Below are 21,588 nucleotides of genomic sequence, written 5' to 3'. Positions count from 1 at the left end.
CATGTTCTTAAACCAAAGTTCTGCTGTATTCAAATTGCTGTGTTTCCTTGTATTTTTAAAAATTATTTACCCTGCACAGAAGGGCAGATTTACATTATCATAGTGTTTGATGATTATATAGTGATAATGATAGAAGTGTTTAAGGGAGAGGGGCTATGTGTTTAAAAAGGCTCTTAAAGCATGTCATAGTTCATCATTCTTTGTGAATAATTCATTACCAGGCCATTTAAAGCTTTTTTTTTTATACAGTAAACTCGACTATCCGGCCCAGTTAAAAATTAATATATAATAATTCTCTGTGATCACAAGCTGCACAAAAAACAGGTTGTAGGGTGTGGCTATGCAAAATCAATCATTAAAAAGTCTCTCACAGTGCTAGCCACACCTCAAAACCGGAATGGTTTTTGAGCATAAGTGGAGGGACATTGTGTTGCCGAAGAGAGATAAAAAGGAAAAGCCCTGAAAAAACACAACTAAAAACTGAGTTTTGACTTTTTTCATCTTTGTCGTACCTTTTGACATTTACGTCATCATTTATCAATCAATAAAGAGTGAAATAAATTTAAGAAATTTTTTGTAAGAAAATTAAATTTGTTTCACGCTAATGTGCGATAATGTATCGTATGTGTTCATACTGTACTGTGTATATGATTTTATGTTTCTAGCAATCAAGATAGACAGAAAAGAATTCATTTTAAAACCTAAAATGTGCCCAATATTCTTGTTCTTGGACCGCTGTATCTGTAACAAATTTTTTGAACGTACAGTTCAGTACATAACAAGCATTTATTAAGTACTCTCTTGTACTTAGAAGTTAGAAATTATAAATAGAAGCAGGTTTTTGGCACAAAAAGGGTGTTTTTTATGGTATGGATGGAGGTAGGAAGTGAGCATTTATATAACTCTGGCTTTTCTGTTATACTGTCCACTTTTCCGCCACATCAGGCCAGATAGTTCAGAATCTACTGTATCTATTTGGAATCAATTCTGCACCATTTCACAAAAACGCGTTGGCACTCTCTATAAAGGGTGTATTAGGTAGCAGGGCATTTTACAGGCGAACTGCTGATCTTAGAGGCATACTTCCACTTAGAAAAGTATTCAAATAATGTGTAGTACTCTGATATATATAAATTCCACATATATCCAAAGTGTGTAAGACATTAATAGTTAGGGGTCTGTGTTTTTTTATTCAGCATGGTTTTATTTCCTAAATTACATCTTGTAGAACCCATGGCAGATGCCATGGCATTGTAGGATGCAAAGACTCACTGTTTGGCTGTTACCATCTCTAGCTGATATTTGATACGCTTTTTGTTAATGTGTGGGCATAGGTTTTCACTCAAACAAAGACTTGCAAGGCTATTAGGCCATGTTTTTCTATTTTGTTGTGACCTTTCGCTGGAAGCTAAATCAGGTACATTCAGAAGTGAGTTTGGCACTACTGTGAGTGTTAACAAGGTGCCCTTCTTCACTGCCAATTTTCATAAACATTGCATCTTGCCATCTTAAGTTTGCATGGAAATTGAGTTTCATAATCTTTTGCAATTCATGTTAAGGAATTGTTTTCAGGTTCTGTGTGTCTGCAGCAGTTTCTCTTTTTTTGTTAGAAAAAGTTTGTTTTTTGGTTGTTTTTTTTTTACACGCAGTAGTAAAATTGAAGTGGTGGACCTTATGCTGTGTGTACACAAATTTTTTTGCTGCACCCCTTTACTCCTGAATCCATTTTTTGTGTTCCAATAGAATTGCTTAAACTTCATTTCAAAACCACTTCTGATAAATTATGAACTCTAATTACTATGTGGATTTCAACTGTATCAAAGCTGTTGATTTTTTTTAAACATAATTATAATAAACCTAATTAAATATCCATTAAAAATCAGGATCCAGGTTGCATCACAACTACAAAATTATAATTGCCACACCTATAATTTTTTTGTCTGTGATTGCTAAAGTGGAGTGAATAACTTAATATTTCATGACAATACATCGTCTAGTCCAGGAGGGGTGGAAGTCCATTAAATCCTTGAAAATTTTGAGAAACCATGCTTGGAACCTAGTTTGTTAAGCCATGGTATAAATGTCAAATATTTTTTTTGAAATCAAATTGCTAAAAACTGATTCAAATCAATAACATCATGAAACTTCTGCATCTTAATAAAGTATACAACACCACTCCTTTTAAAAATTGGAACGAATTTCAAACTAATTTAACCTTTTTAAGAAATTAAATAAATTTAAGAAAAAAATTGTGTGAACTGTTTTGTCTTACTGTTGGTATCTTAATTTTGTTCGTCTATCCCAGAGGTCGGCAAACCGAGGCTCTTTGGCCCCCTTGAGTGTGGCTCTTCCACAAAACACCACGTGGATGCACACAAAAATTCCAGATTTTTGCAAAATCATGTTTAGACACGCATTTTGGCCATTTTGTTCTTGCTCCCTCCCCTCCCAATTGAGTCATCTTTTTCACGGGTTTTTGCCGAAAAAAAGGAGTGAGAGCCTGACTCTGCTGTCACTGACACTTCCGCAACCAATCATAACTGGATTTTGAGTTGAAACTGGGAAGTTGGAAAAAGGTTGAAAAAACGAGGCTTTTTTCCTAAGGTACTCGGGGTAGATAGACGCAAAAGATGTCTCCTCTCAGAGCATGGGGGAGGGGGAAGACATGCAATGTTTTCCATACTAAGGAACGTCAACCTCTACCTGCCAGATCATGGAAGACGATGCTCCTGGGCCACCACCTCTCATGACGGCTCTTCAGAGGTCATCTCGCCATCCAACATCAGTTAACACTGCTAGAAGCGATCCACCAGGGGCCACACATCTGAGGACGAAACTCCTGGACCACCACCTCTCATGACAACTCTCCCGTGGCCACCTCTCCCCATTCGCATCCAACATCGGTCAACACTGCTAGGAGCCATCCACTATGGGCCACACCTCTGGAGACTATGTTCCTGGGCCACCAAATCTCATGACTACTCTCCCGTGGCCACCTCTCTCCATCTGCATCCAACATCTGTCATCGCTACTGAAGCAATCCACCAGGGGTGACCATCCGAAGACGATGCTCCTGGGGCCTCTACCCCACAAGACGGCCGGCCTTGGGCTTTCATCGACGACTTCCTCAGACTAACATCTCGTGGATCTATATGGCATTACCTGACATCTTGTCCATATATAAAAAAAACATTCATTTTGGTGCTATCCCCGAGAACTGTAGACTGTGTTTCGAACAGAGAGTTTTGAAGAGCCCTATGAGCCTTGCTCAGGTGTGGTGGATCATATTGTTCCTCGATAACAACTTACACCGCATACGTATTAAGGAGACTGGTAGTGCGCGTCTGAGTGGTGGGAGAGATGACGAGTTCAAACCCGCAAGAGCGCCAGTGATTGATCTTAAGAGGAAATATGATCTCCGACCACGCCGGCATCAACACAAGTAAACCAATAAATGGAAAATCTAAGCAAGTTCACCTGTGAGGAGGAGATAAATCAAGTCATTGATTGCAAGGACGAATTAAGTGTGATTTATTCGGCTATAATGAATTGTGCTTATTTTAGTTCACCCGGTGACAATTCCGGTAACGACTTGCGGCTTAGAAGACGGCGATCTGCGACTAATTCACTGTGATTCGAAATTTTATATTCCAAGATTATCGCCAATCAATTGACGATTACTAGATTCTTATGGGATGGAACGGCTATACACCACCATCTTATAATCCCGTTTATGATTTTGATTGCCCATTGGCATTGATTTATCTGTTATATGACTTTTCAGCTTGACGATAAATTTTTATGTAATTTATTTTATTTTTTGCTGTGAGGTGGCCATGTTATGTTGTTTTTAATAAAACTTTCCGGATACACCTGCTCTTCGGGAACACTTCGATATCTCTCCGAGATGGGAAGCAGGGTGTGCCCGGTCTTCAAAGGTCAAAGGCTAACATCTCGTCGGACGAGCTTACAGTGAACCCGTCTTCCGCACATTTCCCAGAGAAGGGAGCCAGATATCCGTAAGACAACAAGTAAAATAATAACTTAATAAACTTTAAGTAAAGTTTATTAAGTTAATTTTTCAGTGATCATTGTGGAGTGAAAGAAGATGTAGTGTCGAGGATTGAAAAACGTATTTTGAGATGGTTTGGACACATACAGAGAGGATGAACGAAAGGAGATGGACGAAACACGTATACAAGACTAGTGTGGATGGGAGAGTTGGAAGGAGTCAACCTCAGTGAACGTACCTCAATCAGATCGAAGACGTTTTTAGCAAAGGCCAAAAAAAAAACAATTTTGGTTCTCAAAACAAATTTCAATTGTTGTACTGTTGATATTTGGCTCTTTTGACTAATGAGTTTGCCGACCACTGGTCTAGACTAATGAATTGAGTTGAATAAAAGAATACTAACATCATCCTATGGTTGCTAAAAACAATAGAAGTGTATGTAAAGTCAGTCCAAGTAGATTGGAACCAGTTGTCTCGCCCTTATCAGAAAAGCGTTCAGGCAGTATGTTCTGATTGGTGCAGATCAAAGAGATAAAATCACTGAGCTTATACCATTGCTTAACAAATCCTAAGTATCTGGTCACCATGGTGACTGGAAGAATGACGTTGGCTCCTAAAATTTTTCATGGTGTTATTAAATTGAGGTCTGAGGACAACGTGAAATACTTGTAAATTTTATTCGTGTGTTTAACACAAAAGTGGGGGGGGGTTTCCACCAAATCCTGAAAAAATCTGATAAATATCATTTTTGACAGTTTTTCTTGAAAAAAAAATTCTTGGCTCTTAAGACATTTGGCTGGCACCTATGCTTTTGAATTTGTCAAGCCCTGACTTATGCATCCGCAGCTAATGTGCAGAAAGCTTTGCATGAGACAGACAATAGAGGAAGGTTGAACATATTAGACTTTAATGGCTATATATTAGTAGATATATTATTTCTTTGCGGTAAATTTGACGTTGCTTTTAATTTACAGATGATGCGCAATACTATGTATGGAGTTTTCTTGTGCAAAGTAAAGATATATGAACTTTTTATGATGGATGTGGAGGGACTTGTAGCTGAATTCCGGAAGAGCATCAAAGGTCTGTGTTTGTTAATCTATATATATAAAAACGAATGTATGTCTGTTTGGTCTTTATGCATTACTACACCATTCATCCTATCGCCATGAAACTTTGGGAAGTTGTTAAGTATACTCCCGCGAAGGTTTCTGGCATAGTACATCTATCCTACGATTGGTGGCGTGCCGGTCGAAGGTTTCTGGCATAGTTGTGTAGTGGGTGCTAGACAACTACGATTTATATTAATTAATGGCGATTAGTATTAAAAATCATTTTTTTATTATGTTAAACATATTGATTTATTTATATATATTTAAAATAACAAAAATCTATATAAAAATATATATATTTAAAATAACAAAAATCTATATAAAAATATATATATTTAAAATAACAAAAATCAGGTGTGGCAAATCCACTACAACTGGTGTTTCCATTCCAACTAGCTATAAGGTAAAAAAAAATTTGACTGAAGGTACGGGCAAAACTTTTCTTATTTCAATCATTTTGGCAACCATACGATCATGCAATTGCCAGTACAATTTTATTCCATCATCTGGAATTGTGGCAACACTTTTGGATGGTGGTTGAACAGCGCATTCAGCACTGAAATTGCCATTGAATTTGCAAACCACTGAGACGCCAACATGCAATATCACCAAAAATTCCGGAATGGTCAAAATTCTCCAAACATGTGAACTTATCATATGGGACAAATGCACAATGGCTCACAAAAAAGCATTGGAAGCGCTTGATCGTACACTGCAAGATTTGAGGGGAAATGGACATCCCTTCGGTGGAGCACTCATTTTATTGTGTGGTGATTTTCGACAAACTCTGCCAGTTATACCACGTTCAACACTCGCTGATGAACTTAATGCATGTCTCAAATCATCAGATCTATGGCAACATGTAAGGAAATTGACTGAAAACCTATATTCGTGTTCAACTAATAAATGATGCATCCGCCAAACGTTTCGCAAAACAATTGCTGGACATTGGGAATGGGAAGATAGCAATCGACAGATCTACACAATGTATCACATTGCCAACAAACTTTTGTAAGATGGCATCAACCAAGGACGACTTGATTCAAAAGGTTTTCCCAAACATCACGCGGAATTACAAAAATCATCAGTGGCTCAGTGCAAGTGCTATATTAGCAGCTACCAACAACAATGTCAATGCCATCAATTTCAGCATTCAAAGCAGAATACCAGGCTAAGTGACAACGTATAAGTCCATCGATACTGTGATGAATCAAGGCGAAGTTGTCAATTACCCAACAGAATTCTTGGATTTACTTGATTTGCCAGGTACGCCACCACACATTTTAACATTGAAAATTGGCGTGCCCATCATTCTTCTCCGAAACATCAATCCACCATGACTTTGTAACGGTACAAGACTTTCAGTGAAAAAAATGTTGAACAATGTAATAGAAGCTACAATTTGAATGGGAAATTTAAGGGGGAAGATGTATTGTTGCCACGTATTCCAGTGATCCGTACAGATATGCCATTTGAATTCAAACGTTTACAGTTTCCGGTGCGACTCGCTTTTGCAATGTGCAACGTCCCTTATGGGAGTTGCTTGCCCGGTTCGAAATATCCAGTAATAAAGTGGCAAACGACAAGTGGAAAATGATTGCAAACAAACTTTCGCATGAAATATTATTATTTATTCAAATTAATTATAGGGTTAGTCAATTTTAACAATGGATTAGTATAACGTGGAGCCCTCTATTTGACGTTAACAGTAAAGATACTGGCTCACCAATTGATGATCATCAACAGTCAACTTGTACAGTGATCGGTCATCCGATGTTGTTAGCCTTTCCCGTAAATATCAGAGGAGTTTTCTCGGTTGAGAACCGGAACACCTTGATCAGTTCCTGGGGGCCTCTCGGTTGAGGGCCGGACCACCTTGCTCAGCTCCGGGGGGCCTCTCGGTTGAGGGCCGAACCACCTTGATCAGCTCCGGGGGGCCTCTCGGTTGAGGGCCGGACCACCTCGATCAGCAATGAAGAACTTTGACTGTGAAGATTTTATATTTTTGATTCCGGACCTGCCGGAAAACAGATTCAAATAATGTAGATTATTGCATTTTAACAATTCAGCCTAAGGCCAATGGATACAGTAGCAAGACGGTGAACCGTCCTACTAGAGGGCTTCAGTTGAATAGAACAAGATTAGATGAACGCAATGTGAGAGACAAAGAGGGAGGAATTTATACTCCCATTTTACAAGAAGTTTGGGACCACATGTCCTCGCATGGCCTTTTCGCCTCAACAAAAATATCGAATTTGCATATTCATGCGTCACTATTATAAACATTACAATTTAATTATTACATTGGAATCTGGCAACATGACATAATCCGGAGAGCTGATGATCAGACTCTCCCAATTATGTAAACATTACTAACATAACAATAAGAATTGAATTGTTCCGACGGAGGTCTGCAGCCCCCCGCCGAAAATAAGTGAGTACAACACTATATTTTCCGTATCCGCACAACGAGACTTGCAACAACTCCCCCGGGAGGTTCTTCAATGAAAATAAATTTAATCGGGCAAACCCTTAAGCCTCGCCCAACTATACATATCCTGGATCAAACCCCTCCACGAAAATAGCGGCATCGTCGTCATGAGGGAAATTAATTTATGTGGGACATCAGTAGCCCGACCTCTGGCCCGTTCTCGTTCGACAGCCGAAAGACCCCACCCGCCGACTGCCGAACTAAGCGAACATTACCCTTACCGGTTTGCCAGCGGGTCCTCGGGTGGTTTCCGGTAACTGAGAGGTCCCTGGGGTCTAAAATAAGAAGGAATTTCCCACATAACGACAAGATCACCATTAACGTAGAGGGATTGGATCCCGATACGTTACAAATGACCATCAACAAAGCACAAGGACAATCGCTGCAAGTGTGTGGGCTAGATTTGGAGAATCCGTGCTTCAGATCAGAAAACCTTCTGATTTATTCGTGTACACACCAGAGAGAAAAACAAAAAATATTGTGTATCCACAAGCACTCTAATAAATAAATAGAATTAAAACGATGCTTTGAAATGTTTTCCATATGAAAATGAATAAGTTTCAATGAAAATGACGCAATGTAAATTGAATGCTATTATAATGAGTTTCCTTGAATTTCCTTTCTTCTGAGATCGCAGCAATACGCGAGCTAGTCTTAATATAATCAAAAGTTAGTCAATATAGTGTTAACTTGCAATTCATTCCTATACATTTTAATTTTGAAATATTTCATTTATTCAGCACACGACCTTAATTATTTAAGTTTTCACTTCAACTCAAACTCCAAATTTTGGAAACTTACATCATTCCAATTAATTGAATTCAGGTAGTTTTTTTATAATGTTGAAATTTGTTGCTGAAATACTTTTTGCTGCATATTGTCGCCGCAAAAGTCAAAATTTATGGAGATTGGTGACATGAAATAAGCATTGTGCCTGTTATGACCATTTTGAAATGAACACTTATGACAATTTATCAAAATAGGATTTAAATTACTTGAAATGTGTCCATATATCTGTAGGTAGATCCCCCAAATATCTACAACGTTATTTCTGTAGAGTAGGAAAGTGTGTTAGAGGCACAAAAGGGGGTAAGGGGGTGCATTTCTTTTAATAGAAAGCATGTGTAGTATTGGTTATTTCTTTTGGAAAAAGATCTGAATTCTCAATGCATCATCTGCTTTGCTTATATGAAAACCAATCAGTAAAACATTGGCAGACCTACCAACTCTACGGATATTTTGCCCTTCCTCCGGCTCTCCGGATTTTAGCAGAAAATCGGATTTGGAAAAAAATTTCTTTTCGATTTCATTTCGATCAAAATTTTTTTAAATTTTCCTTGAGCTTCCAGGATGTGACATCAATGACTTCGTATGTTCAAGATTATCCATCACTAATAGCACCCAAGATGATTATATTCTTCTCAGGGGCTACGCAGGACCTTCTTAGGGAGGAAGGAGGCACTTTTTTCTATTGATTAAAAAAAACCACAATTTTTTTATCGGATCCACGGGAAAGGACCCCCTTCCCCCCAGGGCGAATCTGTGTTTCTGGATTCCAAAAATTGCCACGTCTGACCATATTCAATGTAATAGAGTTCTGGAATAAATATTTTATACCCAGGAATATTTCAAACATGCAAAAGTGCATATTTACTAGTTGCACATTGACATTTCGCTACTTTGAGAACAAAAAATATCCTGTAATCTACACGAATAAATTTCATTTTCCCCTTTAATGAAATCTTGAAAAATTTGAGGGAAGTGTTTGTGATTTTCAGAAAAAATATTGCATCTGTGCACAGTCTGTTAGCTTATAAAAATATACACATATTTTGCTAATTTTACATTTAATTCTTCTTTATCTGACTTCTACTCTGCGGATTATGCACGGGAAATTACGGTATGGTTGCAGGATTTTTGTGAGAAAATTACACGACTTTTGCATTTTCAAGGTTGGCAGGTCTGCATTGATAATAAGACCTTTAAGGGGAAAAAGTTCAAAATTAGAGTTTCTTTACAATCCTGAAAGGAATGGCTGAATATCTTGATCAGATGAAATACTCTTCAAAAATTACTTTGATCGTATTTCTCTTCCCTTTCCCATAGAAACTGTGTATTGGGCTTTGAATTTGTGATTCAACATTTTTGTTGTAGACCTTCTGGCAATACAAATCTTTTCTCATTACATATGCAAAGAATTGTTTTAAAGGCAGTGTTACAAACATGGGTAAAAATTAATGACAATACCACATACGGTATATGATTGTAGCATTTTCATAGGAAATTGTGAATTTTTCTTGACTGTCTTTTGTTTTTGCGCTCTGAATTTCTACACTTTCATTTTTTAACAGATGGCAAAAAAACAAGTCCACCAAATGATAGCTGCAAGGAATTAAAAGTCATTCAGGATCCCTTGTACAGAAGACTCAGGAGCAGGGTAGACATGAATCTAGCCCTACATCTGTATGCATCTGAATGGTAATATTTGCTCTACATTATTTTAAACCAGTTAAATTGAGTTGGAGAGAACATTGCCAAGAGAATGAGCTTGCTATATACCTATGTACATCTTAAATAAATCAAGATAGAGTATCATTTTATTTTTATTTATTTTCCGATGTATAATTTGGTCATTGTGTATTCAGAAACACCTGAATATCTTAATGGGGGCGCAAGTAATATGTACCAATACATATTACTTGTGCCTTTTCTTTCTGAGAGATTGCAATAGAAATTATATTTTTTGTAAAATATTTTTTTAAGCTTTGTTTTCTGCAAAAACCTGATCAAAAACTTCTTCCATTCCTTGTTTTCTACAATCAATATAAACCTTATGATTTTTGTAAAATAATGTTCAGAAACAGTATGATAATCAGTACTTAATTATTTTTATTCTTAGTAACACAAACGATGACAGTGATGTTGATAGGTGCTGTTCATCTTTGAGGCAGAAGTTGGAGGAACTAAACAGACAAAGCAAGTGTGAATCTGAGATGAACATCAGTGCTGGTATTGAAAACATGTTGAAAGGTGTACGTTATGAAAGAGTTTCACCATGGGGACCACGTGAAACTGTCATTTCAAAATCCCATCCCCTCGTGGCTCCGTAAGTTTTTTTTCCGTAATTTTTTATAAGAACAGTGCTGTTAAGTGTATTTATATTGTATTGCAGTTTTCGTGAAATACATTAAAATTCAAACTGTGGTGATTTTTTGTTACACTGTGGTAGAAACATCAAATCGCTTAAACTTCTCAGTGAAATCAATCTTTTTCACAAGATCCGTGGAAGGAAATAACACTTCTTTATTTATACTGAACGAACATCAAAAGAACTTCCAGAGTGGAAAACATATTCCAATATTGCTCACTCTTCCCACTTTTCTTTTTTAATCACTTCAATTTGACTCTGTAATAAGCTTTTTCCCCTTTGCTGAAAAATTTGTTTTGTGGATAAAATTCAACTAATTCTGTAACTGCTATCCCACCTGTATCAATGAGTGAGGAAAAACCCATTGTGGGTAATAAAATTTAACACATATTTTTATGTCCCGAAATGGTATTCAAACTGTTTTTGTGTATGTATAGAGTTAATGCTAAATATCTTTTCAAGTTGTCGAGTTTTATTTCAGCTATAAAATAATGAAATGCCTAGTACACTATCTTTAATTCTCAAAGCAAATATTATGTCAATTGCTTATATATTTTGAAAATGAGATTATACAGCTTTGAAACTTTCATTCTTGTGATTTCAGGTATTTTTATTACCATGGACCAGATGGTGACATTGACTCAGATGAAAAGCTTATGTATTCCGACGAATGTCATTTTATTATGGCACACAATGGATGGGTAATGGGTGGTGATGCTCTCAAAAATTTTGCTGAACCAGGACCTCAAGATGTTTATTTGCGGCGTGAACTCATTGCTTGGGGAGACAGTGTTAAGTTGCGGTATGGCAAGAGCCCAGATGATTGCCCATATTTATGGGACCACATGACTCAATATGTACAGCAGATGGCCAGAGCTTTCCATGGGCTTAGGCTAGACAATTGCCACAGTACTCCGATTCATGCTGCTGAGGTAAATTTTCGCAATGTGCTGATTGGCAGTGAAAGTGTGCCCTGTTCTCTCGCTTAGACAAGAAAAAAATGTATACCTTGAGTGTCAAGGGATTTCCAATGTACAAGTATCACAAATCAATCTTAAACTTACAAGTTTCTAAGCCAATAATATTACCCTGGATTAAATAAATTACAGATTCTAGTAAATTATTGGAAATTTTCCTAATGTTTGTGAAATTAAATTTTTCTAATGGTAAAATTTGATGAGCGTTTTTCCTAAGTGCTATATTTTCAGTTTAGCACTGCCATAGTGTGCATGTCAGTCACAGATAAATAACAAAGTTACTATGCACACACATATATTATGTTTTTTTTCCTTTTCACGTATGGGTTGCCTCAAATTTCGATTCTCAATTCAGAAAACTAGAATAAAATTTGATAATGTTCCAAATGCATTTCACTTGTTGAAATAAGTATAGTATCAAAAAGACCATTATATAGGAAATATATTTGTCAGCTTAGCATAAACTTATGTAACATTTCTGTCACAAAATGAGGTCAACATGCTGTCAAAAATGGTTTTTTGTTAAAAGTAGCTGATTGAAATAAATATGTTAGTATTTTAAAAATATATATATTTAGAAATAGTGATGAAAATAATGGTCAGTAAAACATAGCTGCCAAGTCTGCCGGACTCCCGAAAAATTCTTTTATCTCTCGAATTTCGCCCATGATTGTAAAAAATCCCTACATTTAGGAAAAAATTATTTTTAAAGAATTTACCTGAAAAAAAAAAAAAAAACTGCTGCTTCATACATGTTGTGTAAATTCATTTCGTCAAATCACAAAAAAAAAAAAAAAAATATATATATATATATATATATTTGCGGAGAAAACAAAATTCGACAATTAGCAAGTGTCGATCCGACCTTTCGAAATCCAAAATTGGCACGATCGCATATATCTGCTTTATCTATATTTCCTGTTTTGGGCTTGACAGATTTTTTGGTTTGCAGATTTGATTTTTGAGAGGTAATTTAACCCAGGGTCTTTAACCCCTACTGGTTGGCCATGATTAGCGATGGTTTGCACGATGTCACTGTTTTTGCACTGGGAAAATATCCCTAAAATTTCTCTTTTACTAATGAAAAATCCTTGAAATGTTTTAAAAGATCCCTATTACATTTATTTTTGTATGGAATTAAGATCTGTGTGAAAACCTCCCGAATATTCATTCTCCAAAGTTTTCAGCTATGGTAAAATGAAATGTTTGTAATTGATTAAAATTTTAATTTTGTTGTATTCATAGTGAATATCCATACTGTTAAACTTTTATTTTTCGAATTTGAAGTGAAAACCATCAGTTCAGCTTATGTTATTTTTGCTTACAGTATCTAATAGACAGAGCTCGGGAAGCGAGACCTGACCTGTATGTCATTGCTGAACTTTTTACATCTAGTGAGGGTGTTGATAACATATTCGTTAACCGATTGGGGATCAGCTCTCTTGTTCGAGGTACCACAGTTTTATTATTCTATGCCAGTGATCCATTACTTTGGTTATGGGGAGAAACACAACTTTTTTTTTTTTTCTTGATAGAATTGCTAAATCTAATCACTTTTTGTAATTTCACAATATCTGTGTGTACATTACTGTTATGGCAAGAGATTGGTGGTTTAAGGGGATAGCAAAGTAAAGGAATGATGGATAAATAATTGCTTGAATAAAGGACCTCTGAGTACAGTCTAATACCATCATAACAAACTCCAAGAGATCGGAGAAATCACTTTATTATAAAAGAATTCCAGGTTTTTGCACATTGTTGCTATGTGAACTAATCTGAGAACTAATTAGAAAAACGTTCGTTAAAACAAGATTTTTTCTCTAACTGTATTCATTAAAATGGGATTTGGCTATATAACTATTCAGACTAGGAGATTATTTAGCCTCGAATGTGAACAATGAACAAGAGCTAAAAAAGGGGGGCCCGCAATTAAATGAAGGTTTTTAAAAGTCCCGTGGGTAAATGGCCTTTAGGGTACATAAAGCCATTTGTAATTGAGGTCTGAGATAAGGGAGACGTGTTTAAATTATTGAAAGGGAATGAAAAGGGGGGTGGTGCAAAAGTTTGAGAACCACTGCCTTAGTTTACAATTAGTATTAAATCAGTCAAATCCATGTTTCTGTTTCATTGCTGTTTGCCAAATATGATAGATTCTGCTTGTAATGTTTTTAAAAAGCTGGCATGAAAAAATGTAAGCGAGAAAACTTAGTAAACAATAAATTTAAATGAGAATCAATTACAGTTGGGATCACAAAATAAATTGTACTAGTGGAGAAAGCATTTTAAGTGGAAGCATATTATAATCAGGATCGATTGTAATAATAAGTAATGGTATTACTTAATTATTAATGGTAATGATATTAAGCAATGGTAATCAACTGATAGTTTTTGCCCATTATGAATTGAGTAAAGCCTGATGATCATTTCAAATCTGTAGGATCATTTTTAACTTTGCCTTCAGAGATTACATTAAGTTACATCCCAATCGCTAATAAATCAATGGTGTGTAAAATGAAAGCTGCCATGAAGATAATTTAAAAAGCAAGAATCACACTTGAATGAAAGATTTTATTGTATATGCAGTGGATAGTAGGGAGCAATTTTATATTCCAAGGAATAAAAACAAATCTGCTATTAAAAATTGTATCATTTAGCCTGATGGGTAAGTGCCGGATTGCTATTGTCCTAAGGCAGTGGTTCCCCAACTTTTTTTGTCATGTTCCACCTAAGCATCTTGTAAAATCCTGATGTCCTTCCCCCCCCCCCCCTTCAAGTTCAAGAGACACACGGGTGGGAGACTGTCTAAAACTGAAAAATCTATAAAAAGTTAAAACAAATTGAATGAAATTTCTTTAAATGCTGTTTCAATTTCTGCAAATTTGAAACACTTTTTATAGGTTAAAAACTCAATTTTTTGCTAGGAGATATTCTCTGTGCTCCCCTCTATCCTCAAATTAGCCTGTGTCCCCCTCCCCCAGAAAAAAATAAATCCTATATACGCCATACGCCCTTGTTCCCTTTCTGTGATGTATATGTATCCATACTTAGAATAAGACCATAATATTCTTTATGGGCATTGTATAATATTTTATCGTGTGTGTATTGTTTATAATTTTTGTAATTGTGTTTTTAATTGGGTTGCTGTATTTTTGAAATAAGACATCCATATTTGCTATGGATATCTTTTTCTCAGCCACCTCATTGGGCATTTTGCCTGTTGTGGTATTGTATTTCAAATACAATGCATTATCGAGAGATGTATACATATCATTGTCCTGTACGCAAATAATTTGTATACAGGACAATGATATGTATACATCTCTTGATAATGGATTTCGGTGACGTATACAGCACAATGATGTGTATGCACCTCTCTATAATGGATACCCATGGCGCCAAAAATGTTGTCCACTAATGCAGACTGTCCCTTAATAATATCTAAATACACTGAGGCCTGTTGGTGTATTTTTTTAAAATAGTGTCCGTTATATCTGGAGGTGTCTGATAATGGGAAGCATCCATTAAGGGAGGAATTTACTGTACTTATTGTTGTGATCTTGCCGAGAATGCACAGGCAGAAGAAACGTGAAACTATAACTTTAATTAATATCGGAACAATTACATGTTAGTGAGTAAACGGTGAGCAGTAAGTAGTAACCAGATAAGAGCGAGCTCACAATTTATACAATATACTGGCGCTAGTGTCTAATAATGTAACAGCTATGTCACTTGAATGTCAATGTCACAAGTTCAGTTCAGATCACCACATTCCTTCCCCCTTGCTGAGACATTATGTGAAGTCGTCGATGCCATACCTCTTCGGCTTGGACACCATTCTCTTTGCTCGAGAGAAAACAGTGGATGGTTGAACTGGAGATGACTGAATAGGAACCTGGGAGGACTCGTTGACTTGCAATGGTTCAGAGACAGGAACCACAGGAGTCTGCTGTTCGTCTGGAACTCTAGGTTCTTTTGCAGGTTCAGGAACCATTCGATCTTCACACGATGACTTCACTACACGATTTCTCATCTGATCTACATGACGTCTCATGATATCTCCAGATGGTTTCATCGCTTGATACAAAACTGGACCTGTTGGTTTGACGACAGTAGCTGGGACCCAACACCATCCTTACGCGTAATTTTTCCCATATACCTGATCTTCCACAGAAAATTGACGCACTTTTCGATTATCAGACTCAAATTTGAGCTCTTGATTTTCTCTTTGATTTCTCACGAAATCGGGATGCAACCAGTCTAAGCAGGTGCGCAATCTCCTTCCCGTTAACAGTTCTGCCGGACTCAATCCTGTAGAACTGCACAGCGTAATATGTTGATGTAATAGGAACTGGGAGAGTCGCTTTTGCCATAAGCCGGATACGATGCATTTTAATGCATCTTTGGTAGTTTGAACGAAACGTTCAGCTTGCCCAATTCCCGCAGCTCTGTGAGGTGCAACCAGTGCAACACGGATAGTTGGATTCGAGAAATTTTCGATACTCGAAAGATGAAAACGGTGGTCCGTTATCCGACAATATAGAATCCGGGATACCATGAGTGGCAAACACTTCACGCAGCACGTCAATAACACACAGCACGGTAGTAGATGGCAGGATTTTAACTTCACGCCACTTTGAGAAGGAGTCCACAATACTAATGAACTTCTTTCTTTGAAGGGGACCCACGAAGTCGACATGTAACTTCCCAAGGATGGACTGGCGCTCGAGGTGGATTATGCCTGGTCTGCTGGCACTCCCAGCAAGTGGATACATCCTTGTGAATATCGGAGTCCATTCCTGGCCACCATATGTAGCTTCGAGCCAGTGCTTTCATGCGTTCAATACCTATGTGTGCCACGTGCAGCTCGCATAAAAGCTGTGAACGTCCAGGTCCAGAAATAACAACTCAATTACCCCATAATAAGCAATTTTTGTGCACTGATAGTTCGTTACGTTTAATATAATATGTTTGAAATTCAGTACCCTGCTTCTGCTCCGGCCATCCTCTAAGTACGAAGTTTAGGACATGAGGAAGAACCGGATTTTTTAAGGTTAATTTTGCCATTTGTACGGCTGTTAGTGGTGGAGACGAAAGATCCTCCATGAACAAAACTTCTAATGGTGGAGGAGCCCTGCACTCTGGTACGGGTTTAGGCAACCTACTCAATGCAACAGCGTGGCATATGCTTTTGCTGGAACGATGGATTAAAACAAAATCATATGCATGAAGCATTAATGACCATCGTAACATGTGAGGTGAAATTATGTCTGGAGTAGCTTTAGCCCTATTAAATAATCCCAAGAGGGGCTGATGATCCATGACGACTGTAAATGTATGACCATATAGAAAATGATGGAATTTCATCACAGCGGACACGATAGCCAACACTTCTTTATCGATTTGGGCATAATTTCTTTCAGCTGATGTCAAGGTTCTGGAAAAGAATGCGATAGGTGCCTCTCTACCATTGGAATGTCTATGGCTTAATGCAGCACCTACCCCATAAGGGGATGCATCACAAGTCAGCACAATGGGCAGAGATTCGTCGAACGGAACTAATACACTGCCAGAAGAGATTAACCTCTTCGAAGGCTCTCATATGCTCTTTAGCCCATCGCCATGGAGTATTCTCGTCCAAAAGTCGATGCAACGGCTCAGCTATCGTGGCCTTATCTTTCAAAAAGCTATGATGATAGAAATTAATCAGGCCTAAGAAAGCTTGCAACTGTTGCTTATCTTTTGGAATAGGGGCCACATAAATTGCCTCGACTTGGATGGGTGTATACCTTCAGAAACTCTGAATCCCAGAAATTAGACTTCTCTTACCCCAAAAAGGTATTTTTCCTTCTTTGCACGAAGACCGGCACCCTTGAGTCTACTCAGGACCTGACAGGCAGAAGAAACGTGAAAATATAACTTTAATTAATATCGGAACAATTACATGTTAGTGAGTGAACGGTGAGCAGTAAGTAGTAACCAGGTAAGAGCGAGCTCACAATTTATACAATATACTGGTGCTAGTGTCTAATAATGTAATAGCTACGTCACTTGAATGTCAACGTCACAAGTTCAGTTCAGATCAGATCACCACATTTATATCGTTTGAAAAAGGAATCTTCTATCCACAGGGAAGCCCAAAAATCTATCAACCTGTTCTAAAGCAGGGGTTTGAGTGCACAGGCCAAAAATAAATTATCCATGAACCCAGTGGTTCACAAGTCATATCTATATAGTATCTCCATTCACACAAAGACATCTTAACAGGGGGGGATTCAACAGGGCTACAAGTCAAATCGGGAGCCCTACATTATTGGAGAATTTTATTTATTCTGAGATACTTTTTTTTATATTAAATGATTTTTCATTGTTTCTAAATGTATTTTTGCATTAAACAATTTTTCATTAATTCTGAAATTATTTTCCCACTAAATATGTATTTTTTATTGAATCTGAGATTTCGTTTATTAAACATGAATTGTCATAAATCTTGATTGCTCCCACTGAAAAATCAAATTGGCCCCACTTGGGTCCTAAGAGAATATTTATCTTTTTGTTCTCTGGTTCAAAAGAATCTCACATAATCACAGTATTTTTCCCTTCAGAATTTTTACCTGTAAATGTTAATTGTCATGCAAATAGAATTGTTTGTAATAGTATCGTAAATTACAAGTATATTGTGCCCAATATTATTTTTAATTGAATTCTCATTTTGCAGAGGCCATGAGTGCACCAGATGCTCATGAAGAAGGACGCCTAGTATATCGCTATGGTGGATCTCCAGTCGGTTCGTTTGTGCATCCAGTTATCAGGCCTCTCACTGCCAATATTGCTCATGCTATTTTTATGGACATAACGCATGACAATCCTTGTCCTGTGCAAGTGAGTTGTTTCATACAGTCTTTCTTGATGCAGATGCACAGCATTCTGTAAATCACACATCATATCACTAATTACCAAATTTATGCTGTTTTGGCATCTCTTCCACCAGCAGAAAATGCTCTCATAAGCAAATGCTTATGATTCCTGTTGATGTCTGTCACACAAAAAGTAATTACCTAATTAATTATGTAATTCTCATTATGAGGACCCCTTTACAGGCACATTCATTTCTTTCAAAATGCCTCCGTATATGTTACCATTTGTTGTAGTTATCGTTATTTCCCAGTAAAAATTGATTTGATTAGTACTCATTTTTTTAAATTATTTTTCAGAAAAGTAGCGATCATATTTTTGGTGATATATAGTATTTTTGAAGTTTAGAATTGTTGTCTACCATTACACTGAACAATAAATTTTTACAAAATTTCTGCTTCCAAATCAAAAATAGCCATTTCTTAAGTGATTTGGTGTGCCAAACATGAATTTGACCATTAAAAAGACTGAATTCACTATGGTTTTTTCTCTGAAATTGCACATTTAATACACATGTAATAATGCAATATACATTGAGACAAAACTAAACAATATATATAGAAATTTCATTAATATAAACTATAATATAAGGCACAACATTTTTTAGTATATAAAAACACTATAGAAATATATAGAATCGCAAATTTTTTTCCAACACAATAGTTCATTTATCTGCATCTGACTTGTTTTTCGTTTTTTATTGCTCTTGTACTAGATATAAAAAGTATCTCTTATACAATTGCCCAAAAGTAGTCAGTCAGCATCAAGGTTGACCATTTTCCCTGGTAACATTCTATGGTCTTTACCATTTTTTCACTGTACAATAATGTCCATAAAGCACTTTTTAACTGTTAACAGGGTAATATCTCAAAACAACAGCCAATAAAACTTTTCCATGGTGATATTTGGGTTGAGCAGGTCAAAACAATTTGGAATTGTATAGTTTCATGTCGGATGCAGTTTCATTGTTGTCCAGTGTTATTAAAATTATTTAGTTTCACTGTAATGGTCAGCTGATTGTTTTTGATTCTATCATAATTTTGATAAAAATAATCACCATGAACATAAAATGATATATAGCATAATAACACTAGTCGTTAGGGGGAAAACAAATTTCAGGGTGTAATTCATAGCTGTATGAAAAACTATCAGTCAGATGCACAACATATAAACCTAGTCAACATGCAAGTTGAGTCTATATCAGCAAGAAAAAAACTTCACTGCTGGAAAATTTTGTACTGATCAATCAAGTTCCTTTTTGAAGACTTACAACTATTCATTTTGGTACAACTCTTTTCATTCAGTTGCTGTGACGGATAATTAATATTGAGTATATATACTCACTGGATGGATTTTGAAGCTTCTGAAATTTTCAAAGAAAGACTAAGTTTTAAAATTCTTATTCTGCTATAGAAATTAGCAAAAGAAATTTTCAAGGATGTGCAGTTTTGAATTTTTGCGTGAGATGCTGAAGATAATCATTTGGAATGTGCTATAAGCTGTAGGTCTGGATTCAATTAGCCATTGTTCACACAAAATGGCTGTGGTGTGACAAAAATAATGAAACATCCAAAAAATATTCCTTATTTTTTGCCTTTTTATGTTTTGTGATTGCATATACAAATACAAATACAAATACAAATACAAATACAATGCCACAACAGGCAAATTGCCCAACGAGGTGGCTGACTTAATAACATCATGGATCCCCGAGCCCCTACCTACTACTGCAACACCACACATGCACCCCCCCCCCGCGCGCGGAACCCCCCCAACGAATCGGTACATGCGGGAATGTGCGTGTACGTGTAGTGCAACCTGACGTAAAGTTTGTTTCTGTGTAATGCTTGTTATGTGTAGTGCTGTCATCTGCCCCCAGTTTTACTAACTATGAGTGAAGTGTTATGGTTGAATGATTTACCGTTGTAGGACTGTTGCTCTCTGTGGCGAGACTTTTTAACGGGGAGATCAGCTCGCATTTGCGCCTTGAAGTTGGGAACCACAGAAAACCAACTTCAGCCGACCACCACTGTGGGGTTCGAACCCGGATCCTCGCATCACGAGTCCGGCACTATAACCACTCGACCACCACAGTGGCACTCGACCACCACAGTGGCCGAGTGCCACGGTGGTGGCCACTGGTATATGCTGGGATAAAATTTCTGACAATTATATTGTGGTTGGTTGCATATATTTTACATGATTTTCTTGTTTTATTGTGGTTGTTGTACATATAAATAATTTATGGATATGTTTTTCTATAGCATATTTTTTTTTTACAGACACGATCTGCGTATGATCTCTTTCCAACTGCTGCAGTTGTCACGATGGCTTGCTGTGCTACAGGTAGTACAAGGGGTTATGATGAGCTTGTCCCTCATCATGTAGGTTATTTATTCTTTAAATTTTTCCTAAGTATTATTTATATGCAGTTGAACCTCTCAGTAACAGACACCCTAAGACTGAAAGTTGGGTCTGCTAACCAGGGTTGTAGTGATTTAAATCAACTGATTTTTTTTTAAATCAGCGATTTAAATAAATTTATTTCATATATGAAAAAAAATCTGTTTTAATCAAATAAAATTATTTAAGCAGCTTTAAAAATTGATTTAAATTTTTATTAAGTTATTTTAATTATTATATTTTTAAATATTATTTATAGTATTAAAATATATATTAATATGTATATATTTTAGATATCAGAGATGCGATAGTCATATTGATTCAGCTGACAAATGGTTGCTCAAGATTGCAATGATGAAGTTATGGGATGTAAAGCTGACTTATAGAAAATCTGACAGTTTGCATGGCAAGCGATGGATGTATGAATATCCATAATGAATCGATTGTGTGTATGTTATCAAACAGTGTAGTAAAGTCATCCATGCTGATACTATTGACACATCTGGCTCATCGCATACTTAAAGGCCAGTCGG

At 36.6% G+C, this 21,588-nt stretch overlaps 1 protein-coding gene across 1 annotated transcript in view; it reads left to right on the top strand.

Moving 5' to 3' along the window:
- LOC149083485 (glycogen debranching enzyme-like) overlaps positions 1-21,588 on the top strand; it is a 116,768-nt gene that overhangs the window by 30,089 nt on the left and 65,091 nt on the right. The window contains exons 6-12 of the mRNA XM_089234006.1: positions 4,987-5,095; positions 9,967-10,093; positions 10,515-10,721; positions 11,368-11,695; positions 13,068-13,191; positions 18,456-18,619; positions 20,935-21,036. Coding sequence (XP_089090132.1) covers positions 4,987-5,095; positions 9,967-10,093; positions 10,515-10,721; positions 11,368-11,695; positions 13,068-13,191; positions 18,456-18,619; positions 20,935-21,036 — 1,161 coding nt within the window. The remainder of the gene's footprint in view (positions 1-4,986; positions 5,096-9,966; positions 10,094-10,514; positions 10,722-11,367; positions 11,696-13,067; positions 13,192-18,455; positions 18,620-20,934; positions 21,037-21,588) is intronic.

The sequence above is a fragment of the Pholcus phalangioides genome, unplaced genomic scaffold (genome assembly GCF_987345545.1).
Source record: "Pholcus phalangioides strain wild (caught in Gottingen) unplaced genomic scaffold, Ppha-v1.0 ptg000008l_1, whole genome shotgun sequence".
NCBI classification, from domain to species: Eukaryota; Metazoa; Arthropoda; class Arachnida; order Araneae; family Pholcidae; genus Pholcus; species Pholcus phalangioides.
Note: the sequence above shows the minus strand (reverse complement) of the source record. Positions and strands in the feature narration are given on the sequence as shown.